This window comes from Salmo salar, chromosome 02 (genome assembly GCF_965601325.2).
Source record: "Salmo salar chromosome 02, fSalSal1, whole genome shotgun sequence".
Lineage (NCBI taxonomy): Eukaryota > Metazoa > Chordata > Actinopteri > Salmoniformes > Salmonidae > Salmo > Salmo salar.
Window position 1 is genome coordinate 35,878,109 of NC_138292.1, and position 19,942 is coordinate 35,898,050.

General features: G+C 41.6%; 2 protein-coding genes across 2 annotated transcripts; one reads left to right on the top strand and one right to left on the bottom strand.

Annotated features, from left to right (window-relative positions):
• Nucleotides 1-397: 397 nt before the first annotated feature.
• LOC106580869 (one cut domain family member 2) lies at nt 398-7,325 on the top strand. The gene is made up of 2 exons (XM_014162384.3): nt 398-1,576; nt 6,880-7,325. The coding sequence occupies exons 1-2, from the start codon at nt 541-543 to the stop codon at nt 7,188-7,190; spliced, it is 1,347 nt and encodes a 448-aa protein (XP_014017859.1). The 5' UTR covers nt 398-540; the 3' UTR covers nt 7,191-7,325.
• Nucleotides 7,326-11,291: 3,966 nt separating this feature from the next.
• cats (Cathepsin S) lies at nt 11,292-19,203 on the bottom strand. Its single transcript, NM_001141491.1, is given in 8 exon segments — nt 11,292-11,760; nt 13,539-13,641; nt 13,860-14,025; nt 14,187-14,411; nt 16,797-16,949; nt 17,605-17,727; nt 18,187-18,311; nt 19,131-19,203. Coding segments are annotated over 7 exon segments (993 nt in total). The 5' UTR covers nt 18,310-18,311; nt 19,131-19,203; the 3' UTR covers nt 11,292-11,660.
• Between the last annotated feature and the right edge of the window lie 739 nt (nt 19,204-19,942).

The window sequence follows — 19,942 nt, forward strand, 5'->3', positions numbered from 1 at the left end:
TTGCCTGTGAAGACATTGCGATGTATTTTTTTGTGTTACACATGCATTGATCGGCTCTCGTAGGAATTAAAATTACTCTTAATGTTTGAAATGCTTGTGACTGTGATTATAGTCTACAATAGCCTAGACATCACTATTGCATGAGCAGGCTATAACTAAAATACAGACGAGTAAACATTTGATCTCCCGCAGGCAAAAGAGCGACAATTCTGCGGTGGAACACAGTTGAACCCCAAAGAAAGGATGAGAAGAGTGTTGTAGCACAAATCCAAATAATGTGATAGTTAATCTTACTGAAGCTGCTTCACACTTGATTTCCTGGAGTTTGAAGGAGTTTAAAGAGACTACTTAAGTTGTTATCAGATAATTAATTGGACAGTATAGAAGCACATAAATCAATCCATTCAGAAATCAATAAATCCATAGTATTGTGCAACAGGAGAAGGGCCGTCCAGACTGTTAGGCTACAGTTAAACAACAACTAGGCTACTGAAACAACACCATCAAGATAGAAAAAAAGGTAAATTCACTAAATTCAAAATGGATGGAAGCCTAGGGGAGATGTCTGTCCAAATCCACTCTGAGCTCCACAGTCAGGATGGCAGAGCGATGCTGCATTCACGGGACCTTTCAGCTGCTTTCCCCAGGCCCTCCCTTGGGGGGCACTCCATGTCCCTGGAGCCTGAGCACCGACCTCCAGGTTTCGACCACTCCATGTCAGCGCTGGGCTATGGAGGAGATGCTCCATCTAGCTGTGGCAGCACGTACACCACACTAACCCCCCTGCAGCCTTTCGATGACAAATTTCATCACCACCATCACCACCACCATCCCTGCCTGCCGGTCAGCAATGTCATCGGAAGCTTTACTCTCATGCGTGAGGACAGAGGCCTGGGTGGCAACTTCTACAACCCTTACGGCAAAGATCTGGGGATGACACAGAGCCTTTCGCCACCGTCTACAGGCTCTGGCTTGGGGACACCCATGCATGGTTACGGGACACTGGGAAATAGCCCCAACGGCAATGGTGGCCAGATGCTTCCAAGTGGTTACGAGGTCCACGGGGGCAACATCTTCTGCAGGACGGCAGACTTCGGCAGGGAGATGTCCCCTCCAGGGCTGGGCGGCGACTCGTCGGTCAGCCATCAGCTGAACAAGATGGAGGCTCACCAACACGCGCCCAGCCACCATCCTCACATCTACAGCCAGCACTACCAACACCACCACCCCAGCCAACAGTCCTCAAAGGCCGGGGAGCTCCCCCACTCCTCGTCCTCTTCGCCCAGCAGTGAGGGCATGCTGCCCAGCTCCCAGGGCGGTGGAGGTGGAGGGGCTGGAGAGGAGATCGACACCAGGGACGTGGCCCAGAGGATCATCACTGAGCTGAAGAGGTACAGCATTCCCCAGGCCATCTTTGCAGAGAGGGTGCTGTGTAGGTCACAGGGTACTCTGTCTGACCTCCTGAGAAACCCCAAGCCCTGGGGCAAGCTCAAGTCTGGCCGCGAGACCTTCAAGAGGATGTCCCGCTGGCTGCAGGAGCCCGAGTTTCAAAGGATGGCCTCACTGCGGCTGGAGGGTAAGATCTCTTTCCATTTCTCTCCACATCTGTCTTTCTCTCCATGTTTTTCACAAAAAATCCAACAAGATCTGTATGCTGCTCAGAGGAATGAAAAACGAGTTGTGCCTTTCCTATGTTCCTAAAGGATATATTTGAATGATAGGTCCATAGTTTGTGCGGTTACAGAGCATTCAAGGAGCAGGGTACACAATGTACACAATGTATTGGGATCTAGTTAAACAATTAGAATGGACATTTTTCCTTCATAAATGAACCATGGAGATCATAATTACAAGGATTATTGTTGGTGAAACCGACATAAAACCGCCATAAAATCCGATTTGTTTGTGCATGCCTGACGTTAAGAGTTGGGGAGATAGTTTGGAAATGTTGTTTCTGTTGTGGAAAGATACACTTGTGTTTTCACCCACACTTCATATGAAATCCCCATATCTGGGAAAAATAAAATGAATATTGGTGAAATGGGAGTACAAGATAAAACAACATTAAGAAAAAAAAAGTGTATTTTTAAAAGTCAGTACATGATTTGTTGGTTGACATCTGATATTCTTTAGGGATATGCACTGAAGAAGATAGCACAATATACAGTGCAGTGTTACAGTGTTGACACTCCATAGGGACTGAGAACCCATCTGATACACGAAGCACAGAAAGAGATCCAAGTGAACACAGTAATATGATATGGGCTGAGAGGAGTGTGCATATGTCGGCAAGGGTCTGTGAGCTGTGCAAGCAAGCACAGTTGATCACAGCTTTTCGCTATCTGTCAGCAGCCCAACTGATTAAGCCCAAAAGCACAATAGGGCACATAAGTAATGATTGTGCACTCTTGCAATCCTCTCACAATTATTGATCTTTGATTGTTTCGCACTCTGAACACATGTGTACATCCTCAGTTCGACAAAATGTTACACTAATCACAATCAACCCAGTTACGAGTGATTATCTCTTTTAGATTTCCAGAGTTTCTGTTATGTGACAGCTTTGCTGTCTACAGTATATATTCGATGCATCCCATCTTTACTTGAAGCAGTGTTATTGTGCAAGGAAGGAAACGTTTTTCCCCTGCCGCTGAGGTGTTGTGCCATCTGTAAACATTAGCATTTTTTGCATTTTGAAAAAACACCACCTTTTTTTTTAAATCATAGATGACAAAACAATTTGGATTATCTTGCAGTATTCTTGTTATTTTACCTCAACGGTCATAGATATTTTTTTTCACAACTCACTGCTCAAAATTCAAGGAGCAGATCAATCCTAGTCATAAACAATGAAGGAGCTTACATGGGGGATGTATTGCAAGCGTACTAACATTTGACAATGCTTCTCCCCCACACAGTCTAAACTTGCATATTTAGTTATTGGCAAAGGCACAATTTGGACAGCTCTGCACTTTTCTACATAACCTACTTTCTGAGGGGGTTGTTTTTTCCCTTCCTGGCCAACCCCCTTTTGTTTAATTACAAGCCTCTATTGATTTCCATGGGAAAGAGCAGCACGCCATGCCCACACATACCTCGACCGCATCGGCAGATCGAGACAGGAATTAGAATGCACAGTGCTCCCTAGTCTGAAGATAGCTCAAGTGTTCTTTGCTTTACGCCTCAAGTTTTAAGATGATCTACCTTAATGCAGCACTCCCTTTAAATACCCACCAGCATGTCAGTGTCTCAGCCAGCTCTCCATGTTTTATTATGCAAAGGTTTAGGATAAATGGTGGACCTGATTATGTAATGTCATCGTCTTTTAATATTTCTCTTTATGTGGAGACATTCTGAAGCGCTTACATGGAGAAGGTAATTTTACTTTCTCCTGTTTAGTGGTTATGCTCTCTGGATTACTGCACTGTATATTAGATGCATCTTCAGGCAAACCTCAGGCTGTGGAGGAGGCGATCAGGCTTTAGTCAGAGAAGAAGGCAGGGTGCAGCTAAAGACCACGCAGTGGTGCTTGCACTTTAAGTCGCGAGGGATCAGGGAACCTAACTTTAAAGATGATGGCTGAAGCCCTTGACTGAAGGTCTAAATGAATAAGAAAGGTCAATGCGGTTTATGTCTCAGGTCCAGTGGCTTCACCATCCCCCAGTAATGAAAGCCATGAAGCCAATCCACTGTATGTACGCTACTATATTCAGTTCAGTTATCCTAGCTCAAAGGTCACAAGGGAAACATTTGCATATCAAAAATGACTAACATTCCAGTATGGTTTTAACAGCCCAGTCTCCCAAACAAACAATGTTGTTTTTATTGGGTTGTTGCAGCTCCCCATTCTGGCGCTGAAGGGGTTAACTAGCCTCTATGGGTCGAGGAGTCTGAGCTGCACAGATTTAATCAATAATTTCTATCAGCCCCTGGCCCAAGAAATCAGCAGGTGGTGGGCTGGGGCTGGAGGGGGGAGACAGGGAGGGGGTCGGCTAGGAGGGGGGTGGAGGTTCAGACGCCGGGGGTAGGGAAAGGGCTTTCGATCACGTTTCAGCAACACGAGACAAGGGCATACATCATGATCAGGGGCTGTTCCCACGATCATAAGAAGCCTATAGGGGAATATTTATGTCTCCAGGAGTAGCCCCAGTGCCAGGGATTTATAGGATGGTAATTGCAAGCCTTTTACACATGATTACAGCATAAGGAAGCATTTACTTAATGGTTGGCGTTATGATCGCCAGCGAGGGAGGGAGAAAAGGATAGGATGGAGGGGCAGAGGAAAAAAGGAGGTGTAGGACACCCTGACTCCTCCAACAACCCATAATTCCACAGTACAAGCAAGCTAACCACTACTTTCATGTCATTGCTTTCATTACCATGCGTTTCTGAGCACAGGACAGTATGGGTTCTATAGCTGCAGTCTTCGTATTGACATGGTAGGAATATATAATGCCAGTAAAACATGTAGCAGTTGGGAAAACCTATTTATTTTAGTTGTGGTAATATTGACATGCTTCAGAAATTTCAGGCCGTTCAGATTTTAATGAGACATGGTTCGGTAACTCTCAGAAATGTAAATGAGCTGTAGATGCCTAAAAGGTAACAGGCCCTGTAATCTCAAGTTGACAAGAGGTTAGACATCCCAGAGTCTAACATTTCCTTCAGATAATGATTCAGAGTACATATACAGTGGGAATTACAGCACAATGTATTAAGGCACAACATTCACATTTGCTAAACTAGACCTCAGCTATAGGCTAGTAAATTTGAAATGTCGTTGTGATGATGGCACTGCTAATAAATGTCCTAATGATAAAATATTTATCAGTTGTCTTTGAGTTGCCGTTTCTCATTTGCACTACTGTGGGTTTACAGCAAATATCAGGCCTATCAACCCTCAATGTGTGAGATGATTTTCAATGGGGAGATATACAGTAAGCCAATCTATCTATTGAACATCTCAGCGCCTTTCTTGGAGACTGGGGGCAGCCTCGCTGTGTGTATGTGGTGTGTCACTGCTTACGCTTTAAAAAGACCTTCACCATCAGCAAAAAAGAAATACAACCACACGCTGCTGATTGAGGTCTTAAAAGTGTGCATTTAGGTAATTACAGGAGTCACCCAAATATGTTTTAGTCCACATAGGACTTCTGAACACTCGGAGCAGTGCAGACTCTGCTTGTTTCAATCCTCTCTGACGTAACCTATTTAATAGAAAATAAATGAGCTCTCCCTAAAGTGATTATCACTTACTCTCTCCGCCTCATGTAAATTACTTTTATGAGAAACGAATGATGTTGGAGTGTCCACTAAGACATGTCAGAGGGGAAGAGGAGGGAAAAGGAGGAAGAAGGAAGGGGGGGGGGGGGCTGTCTTAATTTACAAAGACAACAGTGGGTGTAGTGTTTCCAGTACATACAGTATCTATTGTAGGCCTACTTGTATATGTGGTGAAATGTTTAGTTGTGGGCAGAGTAGCCCATATACCTTGTATTGTCTAATCCTCATATGGATGCACTGCAGACACAGCCCATAGCCTATACCGTTTTCTCTTAACACTATAATTAGGCTACATGTAAACATTGAACAATATAACATTCTAAGTGGGTCATTTCAAATGACAGAATTTTCTCTCAGAGACATGATGTTCTTTTTCCTTACGAGGACTGCACTGGCTGCAGTATACTATGATCCTGGACTGCAATTGTGTGTGAATAGCCTATGGAGCATAAACACTTTTCACTCTCCTGTGAATGATGCACAGACTTGCACATAAGTCATTTACCATCCTAATGCAAAAAGCCTTTAGGGACCTAACTGCAAAAATTGCATGCAGTCTACATTTGGATGCCATTTGGTTGGCATGGCAAATTTTACTGACCTCAAGTTTGCTTCTCTTTTTTGCCTTAGAAAACGTCTGTTATTCCTGTAGAATGGAAGCCTCTGCCCCCGCTACATCTCCGTCCTCTGTCCTGGATAACTGTAAAGGGAAAACAACGACTTGGAATTTAGTCCAACTGAAATTCCAAATGAAAGCGAGGCTAAATTGTAGCCGAGTCTTACCAGTAAATGTGTGAAAATGTTTAGGTAAACCTGTAACACTAATTATTAAACAGAACTTTGATAGTCAATAATAACAACAACATAAGCCAGAACTGCAGGTCGGCCGATTGAAGTAGCAATGTTGTTGTGCAGGAGGTAACATTTACATTTTATTTCATGCTCTAGTCTAGCGTAGGCTAATTCTGAAAACTCCCCGCTTGCTCATGCACATGCTCTGTGTTAGCCTAATTTTCCCACCACACACAGGTCTGGTGTCACACAGACGCACTGACTTTGCTGATAGCTACTTTATTGAGGAAAAATGTACTTACTATGACTGAGATATGTGGTTGTCCCACCTAGCTATCTGAAGATGAATGCACTAACTAATCTGGATAAGAGTGTCTGCTAAATGACTAAAATGTCAATGTAGACCTATTCAGTAAAAAATGAAATGCGTGTCTAGAAGAACTTGTTAATTTGTTATTTATCTGTAGCCTACTTTATGTTTTTTTTTGCTGGTGGGTGGTAATGTCCATGACAATAAATATTTTTAGGCCTAGTCTAGTTGTCTAGTCAGCATTTATCCAAGTTGAGTGGCCTACTTGCATGTAATAGTGTGACAGCCTAATGTCTTGATTTCTGGTGGATTAGGTTTATTTTACCAACTGTGCAGTGGAACAAGTTGCTGATTCATCTCTTTTAGCGAATCAAACTTGCTTAGCTAATCTGTTTTCCTTCAACAAATCCACTTTCTCTCAGCTAATCCATTTGTCCTAGTTAGCTAGCCAGTCTGTTTTAGCTAACCCATTTTTCTACTTCTTCTGCCTACAGCTTGCAAGCGGAAGGAGCAGGAGCAGAGTAAACTGGAGCGCAACCAGGGCCCCAAGCGCACCAGGCTGGTGTTCACGGACCTCCAGAGGCGTACCCTATTGGCCATCTTCCGGGAGAACCACCGGCCAGCCAAGGACCTCCAGGTCACCATCTCCCAGCAGCTGGGCCTGGAGCTCTCCACCGTCAGCAACTTCTTCATGAACGCCCGGCGCCGCAACGTCAACAAGTGGGCGGAAGAGGGCCGCCCCTCCTCCACAGGCTCCTCGGGCTCCAGCGTGTCCTCCTCCGCGGTGTCCTGCAACACGGCCTGATGGGATAGAGGTGGGCTGGGTGGGCGTCGTGGCAGCAGAGGGCACATAGACTGGTCTAGGTAGAGATCAGGCATAATAATGTACTCCTCATTATCAGAGGGAGTGATGGAGTTGGCGTAGTTTCGTTTTTTATGAAGAATTATCACAGAGCATTTCAGACCAAAGTTGATCACTCCTTGATATTGAAGCGGTGATACCCAGAATAATATGAGAACTTGTATGAGACAAGTTCCTATAATTTGAATGGTCATGGGTGAATAATTTATTTGAATTTTAAGAGGGTAACAGTGAGCATCCTTGATTTCTATAATTTCATCACATTCAATTTTAATATGGTAGGTTATGAAATCAAATAAAATTCAATTTGCCACATACTTTGTTAACAACAGGTGTAGACAAACAGTGAAATGCTTACTTACGGGTCCTTTTCCAACAATCCAGAGTTAAAGATGAAAAGTAAAAAAAAAAATTTTAAACAAATGACACAAGGAATAATATAGTTATGAGGCTATTAATAATCAGGAGGAGCCATACTTTTGTTTGCCCTTAGGGCTAATTTAATCTCCCTTACTAGAAACAGAAATCAAGACGCATCGCTGCATTGCATAACACCCCTTATTCAAATTTTCACCACCCTTTACATCGACAGATCTCCATCTTCTTATGTCCTTTGTTTCTCTAAGGAGTCAAGACGAAGGTCACAGAGAATAACACGGGGATTGTGACAAAATCATAGCTCCATCACGTTTTCTAAAGAATGAGGCATGTGTTCCCATATAACATGGTTCGCAGGACTGCAGAACTCTTTGGATGATCAGGAGGTTATTTCTCTCTCTACGATTCTCCGTTTTCAATCATTACCTGTCACGAGAACCTTGACTTGTCTTTTACACTTCTTGACAACGGTTCCAGCTTGAATGAATCACAGTTTTCAAGGAGCAACCTTGGTGTGTCTCACTTTAAAATCGGGGCAGAATCTGTAAACAAGGGCAGAATTTCAAGGGATGCCAAGTCAGAGACTTTTTGATGCAACCCTCCAGCTTTAAGACATTGACTGACCTACCAAACAAAAGCTCTGTAGCCATTTTGACTCAAACAAAACACTTTGAACACGACGGACGCAAAGGAAAGAAGTACTTGTAACACAATGTATAGTAATAGTGTAGTATTTTTTCCACTCATATTTCAAAACACAACTGAACAAACCTCGGCTACATTGCAAATCTTTTTTTACAGATGCCTAGAAAATGGAGGAATGAGATTCTTTCAGCCCTTTTGTACAGATTTCAAGCACATTGCTCTATTTATAGAAATCCAATGGAAGTATGAGTTATTGTTCCAGTCCTGCTACGTACACCAAGGTCATTTTAGTTCCTCAAGGAACGGTTTTAACATGCCTCTTTATAACCAGTTTCATTGGAGCAAGAATTGAAAATGCCATCGCTGAACTGATCAATGTATTTATTACTGCATTTGTGTATTTATTGTTTTTCTTTTGTTTTCTCTCTATTTATTTGGTTATTTATTTATGCTATCTATATACTGTAAGTATTTATTTAATAATGCTTTGTATGTCCGTGTGAAACTTACTTTTTTTCCTGATGGGCACTTTTAGTTGTAGAATCCCATCGTAATACCAAAGATTAAGATTGTCCTCCCTGAATGTATGGCCTAAACCCCTTTCCTCTCCCCCCGACTCCCAGTGATGTTACGTATCTCTCTCTTTAAGGCCTTTGTTTTTTTTAATAGAATAATGGGGATTTCTTTACTCTCAGCAAATGTCTCTATGGTCAGGTCTTATGCCAAGGCTAAGCTTGTTTGAATGTTGTGGTAATGTGACATCTCATAGGTTCACAGGTTGCTTGTAAAATTGTGTTCAAACATCATTCAGCAGAGTGTCTGGAGAGTCCAGGGTTGCACTTACGGAGCATTTCAGGCTCTTAAGTGTGAATCCTTTGAGACCCCATGGAAACATGCATGCTGTGCATCTTCCTGGGGTTTGCATAGCAGTGACTCCCCTTGCTGCAGCGCACACACTCCTGTCTATGTCCTGCTCAATGTGATTTCACCATCCTCCAGACTCATCCCTTCTGCCAGTCTTCTCAGTTCCACAGGCTCCTCTAGCATTTTCTCGTTTTTGCTTTGGCAGGTAGTGGGGAGGGATAGCTTGTCCACCAGCTAACGTGTGCTTCTCCTGTCTTTAACCTTGGGAGGGGCGTGTTGTCGGGGCCCCTTCACAGCGTGCACTTGAAAGACGGGCGGTCATGAAAGAGGCCATCGACTTTTGCAGACTTCAAAGGGAGCCTTTTTTATCCATCTCCTCTCTGCGTATCTGGTTTAAGGGTCCGCTCCTGGCCAGACCCGTGGGCTTAGGGGCATTCAAAGGGGGCGGGGAGATCAGAGAGGTGGCTGAATCACCCCTGAACAGGGTGCAATGTTTTGGGAGAGGGGGTGGAAGGGCACAATAGAGTAGAATTAAAGTTTAATGAGCAACAATTGTAAGCATGCTGGGACCAAGGGGAGGGAGCCAGTCTGGTGCAGGGAACATGAAAACCCCTACCAGTTTTGATGTTGCTTTTTTTCTAGCTTGTCATATGGTGTTCTATCAAAGACAATAGGATAGGTCCCCATGACACCTTTTTTTTTTTTTACACTGCCCATATTTTAGAATAGAGTCTGGCCTTAAATGGGGAGAGAATTCTCAGTCATTGTCTGCTCTGTCTTAACTGAGGAGAGAACTCCCCTTTGTATGGAGAGTTGATAGAGTATTGCAGGTGGTCTGTCATCAGTTTACGCCTGTTGCACCCCCTAGTGGAGTGTAAAGAAATGTCTCTCTAGATTAAAGGACGTCTTAGGCGAGGACTAAAAACATAGGTACATTATATACTAAAGTATAGCTGAATATGCATGGACACCCTCTGATATTGTTTTTGTACTATAAGTGGGGTTATCATTCCATCTTAATTAATACACCAGAAATCCAAAGATAGTGAAGTCCAGTGAGATGTGTTAAGTAACACAGCATTTTTAGGTTCAGCATTTGAAGTTGGAACTGAGAGATTGACATGAAGTTGTGACTGTAGAGGAAGTATTTTGACTCTGTAACCCCAGTGTTCCCTTTGTCCCCCTGTGTACATTAATACTTACCCATCTACCTCAACTGTGTGAGATGTTGTGTGGCAAAGAAGTTTCTTAACCAAAGATTCCATCCTTTCAGGGTGTCTGTCTATCTGTCTGTCCATCTGTCTGTCCATCTGTCTCTCATGCTTTTTCAAAACCAAATGTGCTGGAATCAATCTGTTACAGGAGCAACCAAGCCCCATCCAGCCAAAGCGTAGTCCACTGCACTACAGAAGTCATATTTACCAATAATTTGTATATAATCATTTTCAAGACCAAAAAAGTAGGTGACAATCCAAGCAAGGAGAATCTTGCTGTAATCAACGTTGCCTATTCCTTGTACCAAACTAGAATCATGTGACTTACTGTAACATTTATGAAAGCCCAAGAATCAAGAGTTCAACCAAAAACAAAAGGTCAAGAGGAGACTAAAGCTATTTTTTCACATTTGTAAAACCATTATTCCTATTCCAATATGTTAGTGTATTTGAAATACTGTTTGATCCCACTGTTGGAAGCAGGAATAAATGACTCCATTCAAAAGCTTTAACGAGGCCAAATTGAGGGAAATATTGTATTTGACATGGGTTCCTGAACTAGGACTCACCCACCATACTTATCGTGCCATTCTCATCCATGTGTTAGACTAACTAATGAATGTGGCTAACCAACCAAAGGCTTAAAACACAACACTTTACATGTCAATCATGGTGGGACATTTTGTAACAACAACTAAAGAGAATCCCTTTGAATACCTCATGTGAAACTGTTTGTTGTGATGTTGCACCAAAAAATTAAAATGACTCATTTGTAACCCAATTTAGTTTGTTGGTCTGCTGACTTCGTTCACGCTGCATGGCAACACACAGGATGTAGGTCTACATACGCTGTGACTGAGGAAATGGAAATAAACACACATTGCAATTTACAGTCACTACAGTTTAGAGGTAGAAGTATTCATTCAATTCAAATCAGTTCTTTAAAAGTTATATTTATTTGATGACAAAATATACTTTGATTTAAGTAAGTAAGTACCTTTGCACGCGCCTTGGCATGTGCGAGCCAGAACGGCTCATAGGCTCCTGCTCCTATCTCCTGTTTCTGTAGCGTGAGGCAGCTTGATGTACAAGTACACCCCCATGATGCTAGCTACAGTGATAATGTAGATCATTTTGCCTTATACATGATTTGTAAAAACACTTCTAAAGAAGTACTGTCTATATAGACAGAAAGTGACAGACAGTGAAATGGTAAAAACAATACTAAAACAATGTAGGAAGTAAAAACGAATTACATTAAATTAATAAAAGGGCTCAGCTTTTCCAGTTAGGCCACTTTGATTGGCAGGAGTTACATGACAGGGTAGCACCCGTACAAGGCGATGCCACACTGGTTGTCCATGTTGCGTGACATCCGTATATATCCCTGGTCTCCCCATGATAAGCTCCAGCTAGACAGAGGGTGAGGAAGATTGAAACATATTTCCAATGAACATCAATACTCAATAAACCAGGGGTCTTCAAAATGTAAACTCTAACATTGCCTATTAGCTAGAAAAGTAACTCTAAACACATTTTTGCTAAGAGCAGCTATTTAGCTGGTTAAACAAAGGTTAGCCAGCCATGTATGTCCAAGTCAAGAAAGTTTACCAGCAGCTAGCTGACTAAACTCAACTCCATGGTAAAGGAAGTTTCTGATAAACTCCACCAACAGAGTTGAGCAGAGGCCAGGCTTTGTGAAATTCAGCTCCAACTACATTGATTCGCTCAAGATCAATACTTCAAAAAAAGTTAATTATGAAACGCTTACCTTGTACCGATGTTCGTCCTCTGTAGTTGCGTGACTTCCTTTTTCAATGAATGTTAATCAAATACAACCACCGACTGTTTGCTTGTTTCTGTATCTCGAAGATGGCAACTCAGCTTGAATGCGCATGTGCCAATTGAATCTCCGATGATGTTGGCCTAGATTGTGCAATTGGATTGGAAATGAGCATTTGGAGACCTAGGCCTACTTCATCTGAGATTCAACTGGCACATGCGCATTCGCGCTAAATTGCCATCTTCGAGAAAACAGTCAGTATTTGTATTTGATTAACATTTATCGAATAAAATATGGATTTCATCAAACAAAGAAAGAGACGCAACTACAGAGGACAAACATAGTTAGGTACAAGGTAAGCGTTTCATAATTTAAATGTTTGAAGTATTGACCTTGGGCAAATAGACGTAGTCAGAGCTTAAATGTAGTCAGAGTTTACAGATGTAGTCAGAGCTTAAATTCCCCAAAGCCTGTTCTCTGCTCAACTCCGTTGGTGGTGTTTATCAGAAACCTCCACCATGGAGTTGAGTTTAGTCAGCTAACCACCAGCCAGCGGCACTTGCCGTACTGGTAGCCTATTCGTGGGCGCTTTTTCAAAGCCTATGTTCGATACTCCAGTGAGTGTAATTGGCTCCAATTAGTGTAATTTGCTCAATATTAGGAGTTAAGAGATAAAGTTGACATTATTACATTGAACAAAAATACAAGAGAAATTGTGGTCATACCAGATACAGACTGGTTTCCACACCCCTACCTTTATTTTAAGGTAGCTATCATTTCCCCCCTAATGTTTTTATGAATATCTCTAGCAACAACAGAATAAACAACATACCTACTGTAGAAAAGAGGAGAATATCTTATTTCTACACTGAACAAAAATATAAACACAACATGCAACAATTTAAAAGGTTTTTACTGAGTTACAATTCATATAAGGAAATCAGTCAATTTAAATAAATTCCTTAGGCCCTGGTCTATGATTTTCACATGGCTAGGAATGCTAGGAATGCTAGGAATGCAAATATGCATCTGTTGGTCACAGTAAAATGATTATTTTGGCGGACCCCCTGCAGTACCGCTAAGGGGCCGCAGACCCCCGGTTGAATACCCCACAATAAACAATAGCATTAACTTCCAAACTACCAAGGTTCATTTGTCTAAAGCCTCATTTGAGTTTTACTTTCTCTTTCCGCCCTTCACCATGGTCCTGTTTGTCGGAATAAAACAAAGGAGCAGGTGGAGGTTTGAAAAGGGGAATCAAGTTGGATACTAAGTCCACTTGGAGGATCTTTTCATCTCAGCTCTGAACAGTAGCCCTGTTTGACTAAATATCTAGATACAGAACAACAGAAGAGCAGATGGAGCTTTGAAGATGGAAACTCTGAGTGAAGTTCTAAATCCCCGTACCTGTTCTTCACCAGCCAGTAATCCTGCCCGCCCAGGGTACCGTATCCCACAGCAAGGACAGCATGGTTTATCTTCTTTGTGCAAGTTGGATCATTGTAAACTCCTACAATGATACATGGGTTGGACAATGACAAGTCAATCCTCAATATATACGCATTTCTCCACAAGTCAAAGCCCAGCAGTTGACCATAAAGTGGACAATTACACAATAAAAGCCACATTGTTTCAGATTTAGATATACATTACCAATGTCAAGACCATACTGTCCTTAAAATGTAAAAAAAAAATGACCCAAGAAGTTGAAATTAAGTTTTTCCGTACCACTGCGGTAAAAGGTAAAAAGAGGTCGGGTGGCGTCAATGGCAACAGAGATGGGTCCGATGGTGGCCAGGGCTTCTTTCAGTACCCCCTCATCCCCCTCAGGTAGAAAGCTGTACTTGGAACAGTTTGCAGCACGCTGAGCAGGGTTGTAGCTGCACTGTTGTTGCTAACAGGGGAGACAAGACAACAAAGGGGTCAGATACTACTGCACAAGGCTAATGTGGCGTGGGAAATAAGCTACAACCAGCTAGTTACTGCAATTACTTACCAAGGGCAACTGACCCCAGCTACACACTGTTAATACTGTTAATACTAGTTTATACTCACCACTCCCTTGTAAGGGTAGGATTGGTCAGAGTCAATGCCCTGGTTGTCGATGACATACTGGAAGGCCTGGCTCATGAAGCCACCATTGCAGCCCTTGTTGCCGTATTTGGAGGAGCAGTCCACCAGGTTCTGGGAGCTGATGTCTATCAGTTTACCTGTGGTCTTCATCAGCTGGCCCTCCAGGGCCCCGACAGCGCTGAATGCCCAGCAGGAGCCACAGGAGCCCTATGGACGAGACAGAAGCAATCCCCATCTAATTCCTGGATAAAGTTCATTTGAGAGTCCTATTAGTATTACCTTATTTTACAGTACTGTTTCATTATTATTACATCTACAAGAAATTATGTGGTAGCAATATTTGCTGAAACGTGCAATATAATAAAAAGGAAAAAGTGCAATATATTTCACAACTTGGTGTCAAATAGTGCCTAGTGGTTCTTGATTCAGTTCTCACAGTACCCCAAAAGTAATTATTTTACTATGTAATACAGAAACATTTTACTGGAACAATAAAGTGTAACTGAAATGTTCATGTTATGTAGAAGTGCAGTGCTTGTCATTCAGTGGTTTTAAACTTGCACACCCTAGCACTTAGGCCAACGACTACCTCACAAAAAAGGAACTCATTCAACAACTGAGAACAAGGAAGAGGCCTACAGTAGACAAACAGAGGAAGTAAGACCTGAAAAGAGACAGCTCTGTGTTTTAACATCCGGATATCAGTTATTATCCTGTAACAACAACTTTAATTAATCCCAAGGATATTTACCAGTAGTTAAAAAAGATAATACATACAATTTATGATATACATACAACAGTACACATGTACACAAATGTTATTTGATATATTTATTAGGATCCCCATTAGCCGACGCCAATGACGACAGCTAGTCTTACTGCTGTCCAACACAGACGAAAGACTTTACAATTTACCAGTCAAAAGTTTGGACACAGCTCCTCATTCCAGGGTTTTTCTTTATTTTTACTGTTTTCTATATTGTAGAATAATAGTGAAGACATCAAAACTATGAAATAACACATATGGAATCATATAGTAACCCAAAAAGTGTTAAACAAATCTAAATATATTTTATATTTGAGATTCTTCAAAGTAGCCACCCTTCACCTTGATGACAGCTTTGCACACTCTTGGCATTCTCTCAACCAGCTTCATGAGGTTGTTACCTGGAATGCATTTCAATTAACAGGTGGAATTTATTTCCTTAATGCGTTTGAGCCAATCAGTTGTGTTGTGACAAGGTACAATAGTAGTGATATACAGAAGATAGCCATATTTGGTAAAATACCAAGTCCATGTCATGGCAAGAACAGCTCAAATAAGCAAAGAGAAATGACAGCCCATCATTACTTTAAAACATGAAGGTCAGTCAATACGGAAAATGTCAAGAACTTTTAAAGTTTCTTCAAGTGCAGTCGCAAAAACCATCAAGCGCTATGATGAAACTGGCTCTCATGAGGACCGCCACAGGAAAGGAAGACCCAGAGTTACCTCTGCTGCAGAGGATAAGTTTATTAGTTACCAGCCTCAGAAATTGCAGCCCAAATAAATGCTTCACAGAGTTCAAGTAAGAGACACATCTCAACAGACTGTGTGAATCAGGCCTTCGTAATCAAATTGCTGCAAAGAAACCACTACTAAAGGTCACCAACAAGAAGAAGAGACTTGCTTGGGCCAAGAAATACGAGCAATGGACATTAGACCAGTGGAAATCTGTCCTTTGGTCTAATGAGTCCAAATGTGATATTTTTGGTTCCAACCACCATGTCTTTTGAGACGTAGAGCAGGTCTCTGCATGTGTGGTTCCCACCATGAAGAAGGGAGGAGGAGATGTGATGGTGTGGGTGTGCTTTGCTGGTGACACTGTCAGAGATTTATTTAGAATTCAAAGCACACTTAACCAGTATGGCTACCACAGCATTCTGCAGCGATACGCCATCCCATCTGGTTTGTGCTTAGTGGGACTATCATTTGTTTTCAACAGGACAATGACCCAACACACCTCCAGGCTGTGTAAGGACTATTTGACCAAGAAGGAGAGCGATGGAGTGCTGCATCAGATCACCTGGCCTCCACAATCACCCAACCTCAACCCAATTGAGATGGTTTGGGATGAATTGGACCGCAGTGAAGAAAAAGCAGCCAACAAGTGCTCAGCATATGTGGGAACTCCTTCAAGAATGTTGGAAAAGCATTCCAGGTGAAGCTGGTTGAGAGAATGCCAAGAGTGTGGAAAGCTGTCATCAAGGCAAAGGCTGGCTACCTTGAAGAATCTAAAAGGTAACACATTTCTGGTTACTACATGATTAGATATGTGTTACTTCATAGTTTTGATGTCTTCAATACTATTTTACAAATGAGAAAATAGTAAAAATAAAGAAAACCTTGAATGAGTAGGTGTGTCCAAACTTTTGACTGGTACTGTATATTTAAAAACATTAACATGCAGTGTGTGTGTGTGTGTGTGTGTGTGTGTGTGTGTGTGTGTGTGTGTGTGTGTGTGTGTGTGTGTGCATCTATCAGTTACACATACATGTCAGTACATAAAGGAGCAGACACAAACCGCACTGACCGCAGCTGTTCGTCATTACCTGCATTTTGACTTCAGTGACGTAGCCCTTCTCTCTCCAGTCAAAGGTATCAGGTATGGGGGCACCGGAGGATCCTACAAATGCAGAGGGCTCCCTCTTGAGGTCAGCAGGAACACGCAATGAGGCAAAAGACTGGGCAATCTCTTCCTGGGTCTGAAAATGGTTGACAAAAGGCAACATGTTGACCAGACTGAGCATTTAAAGAGCACTTACTGTAATCAGAATAATAAATCCATCCCATGAACCCAAGGCTACATCAACTGGAGGAAGATACACATTGAAACAGGATCACAAATAGATTTAAAGGCACATAGTGCAATGTGATGATACTTTTACTTGTGTATTTACAGAAAACAAATCAGATGCATACTCATGAAAGGGTACACCCACTTGTTATACATACTAGAGGCATAAGGAAGTATATTTGCAGTCAGGCTCATTAATCACTAAGTTTAGGAATGAATGCACACACTGTCTTGTCTTCAGGAAACCAGTTTAGCAACATTTCAACACCTATTGGCCAAGAAAATCAAACACCGGAAAAAAATGACAAAGGAACTCAACAAAATAAATAGTCATGTAGGTCAAAATCTAAATGTTTGACTCTTCCTTCACGTAAACCAGGCCTGACTGCAATACCTACTGAAAGCATACCATATTCTGCATGCCTTTTTTGGAATCATATTCCATACACGCACTATCAAACTTTTATGGAATCAGGCCAAGGTAGGTACTAAGTTTACCTACAATTTCAGATATCAGAGTTCCAAACTGGCCCTTGGCATTGTCAGTGACCTGAGGCCCTCACCATGTCCCCCATGTGATTCATGCCCAGGTCATAGGTGTGCATGTCCATGGACGCCTCCAGGTTGTGGAGGTTGATCAGCTGAAGATTCCTCTCCCAGACCTCCCTTCGGCCCAGCTCCTCAACCTACACAGTATCCACACACACAGGGGTAGAAAAATCTCAGTCAACGACTTGTAAAACAATACACTTTCAAATATGTAAACCACACAGGTTGAATCACAATTCATTCAGTGTTAGCTAGTTAGATGTAAGAAATGGAGTGACAGGTAGCCTAGTCGTTAGAGCGTTGGACTAGTAATCGAAAGGTTGAATCCCCGAGCTGACAAGGTCAAAATCTGTCATTCTGCCCCTGAACAAGGCAGTTAACCTACTGTTTCTGGGCTGTCATTGAAAATAAGTATTTGCTCCTAACTGACTTGACAAGTTAAATAAAGGTTAAAAAAAATGTTTTTTTAAGGTATGTGGGAAAGGTGGTGGTACTTTCAACCTATACAGCAAACAGAACCTGTCTAAATGCCACTATAGTAGCAGCTTGGCCTTATCCTAGCCAAAACATATTGTAGCGATGCTGGTTCATCTCACCTCAGTCTGGTAGTTCTTGCCATGTGTCTTCTTCCACATCTGCCAGTGCTGCTCCAGCATTGGGTCAAACAGGGCAACTGCAATGCCACATAGTGCAGCGAGCAGCAGGCTCCACAACATCATGCCTGCACAGAAAATTTACAAGTATTATTCAACCAGGAGGAAATTATATTGTACTGTTTCATTGTGTATCCAAATAAGGAAGAAATAGTGTGTGACTCAATTAAGTTTAAGTTGCGCAAATAAGTTTACTGCGACGGGAACTACTGTAGCCTATACACAATGAGTCAGCTTGTCACAAGACCAACCATAAACGGGTATTGAAACTGTTGCGCAAACAAACTGTTGATCAAGAATCTTTAACACTGATCAAATAAATAACTCCCATCACTCAGATTCTATAAAAACGTTGTATATAGAAAAATGTTTATGGCCTATTTAATAGGAAGCTTCAGTGTTCAAGATTAGGCTATCGTACGTACCGGTGTTGTTAACTCATCTCTACTGGGAAAAAGAAAGGCCAAAAACGGGTCAAATTATATAATTTCATAAAAATTAAGCAAATTGTGTCGTTGGGTAGACTTATTTTTTTAGTTAAATAAGTATCTCTGTAGGTTTGCCACTAGGCTATCAGTAGAAATAACTTAGTTTATGAAACTGTACAACTAATTCATGTTGATGTTGTACAAAAGTTACAAAAAAGGTTGTAATGAAAAGAGGAATTCGACAATTTCACAGAAGGAAGAAAACATAAATACATGAATGGTTATAAGCAAATAATGTTGCACTGACATATTAAAAACGAAAGTAAAACGAATGCTTTATGAAAATGCTTTCAATAAGGTCAAGTTAAAACAAAATTCTTAATTAAACGAGTCTAGCTAACTACATTATGAACTTGAAATAGCCTATCTGCCTCGACTGGAAGCGGAGAAACGTTTTACCTTGTAAAACTCCGTTGCACCTGATGATGACTTCAGAGGAGATCAAGGCGCGTCAATTGATTTCAGTGGGATCTGTTTTCCTGCTTGATATTTATTTATGAAAGTCATGTGGTAGAACTTCCTCATTGACCATTTCTATTGTGTCATCTAGAAAATGTCTATGTTGACCATGCTAAAATACTATTTCTCATTGCATTTAAAAACAATGCTATAGACCCCGTAATTAGAATGTATATGACTTCTATGAAGGATAGGGGGAAATATAAAAATATATAGGCAGATATCATACTGACTAGTAGCCAGCCCACTGTTCTTAAATATTTGTTAAAATATATAAACAATTAGGGTTAAGTGACTTGCTTAAGGGCACATCTGCAGATGTTTCACCTAGGTGGCTTAGGGATTCAAACCAGCAACCTTTTGGTTACTGGCCCATTGCTCTTAACAGTAGGCTACCTGCCAATTTCTTTTTTAAACATTGCTATCAGTGTATTTATAAACATTACATGTAATCAATGCTACATTAACTATTCAGGAGCTTTCATCTGATTTTAAGACTAGATCACAGGAAGTCTGTTGTTTGAGGGGGTGAGTCTGAGGCAGGAAGAGGTGTTACTGGTATGAAACTGGTATGTGACATTTTCACCTGTTTATTCTGTCATTGTCTATCTCAGGACCTCAAGAAGGCTTCTAATCTATACTGTATTAATCATCATCAGATATAACAGTCAACACAAATACATGTATAATTCTTTCATATTGTTGTGTATGTATACATAGAGCACTGCAATAGGGTACACTGAGTGGTAGTT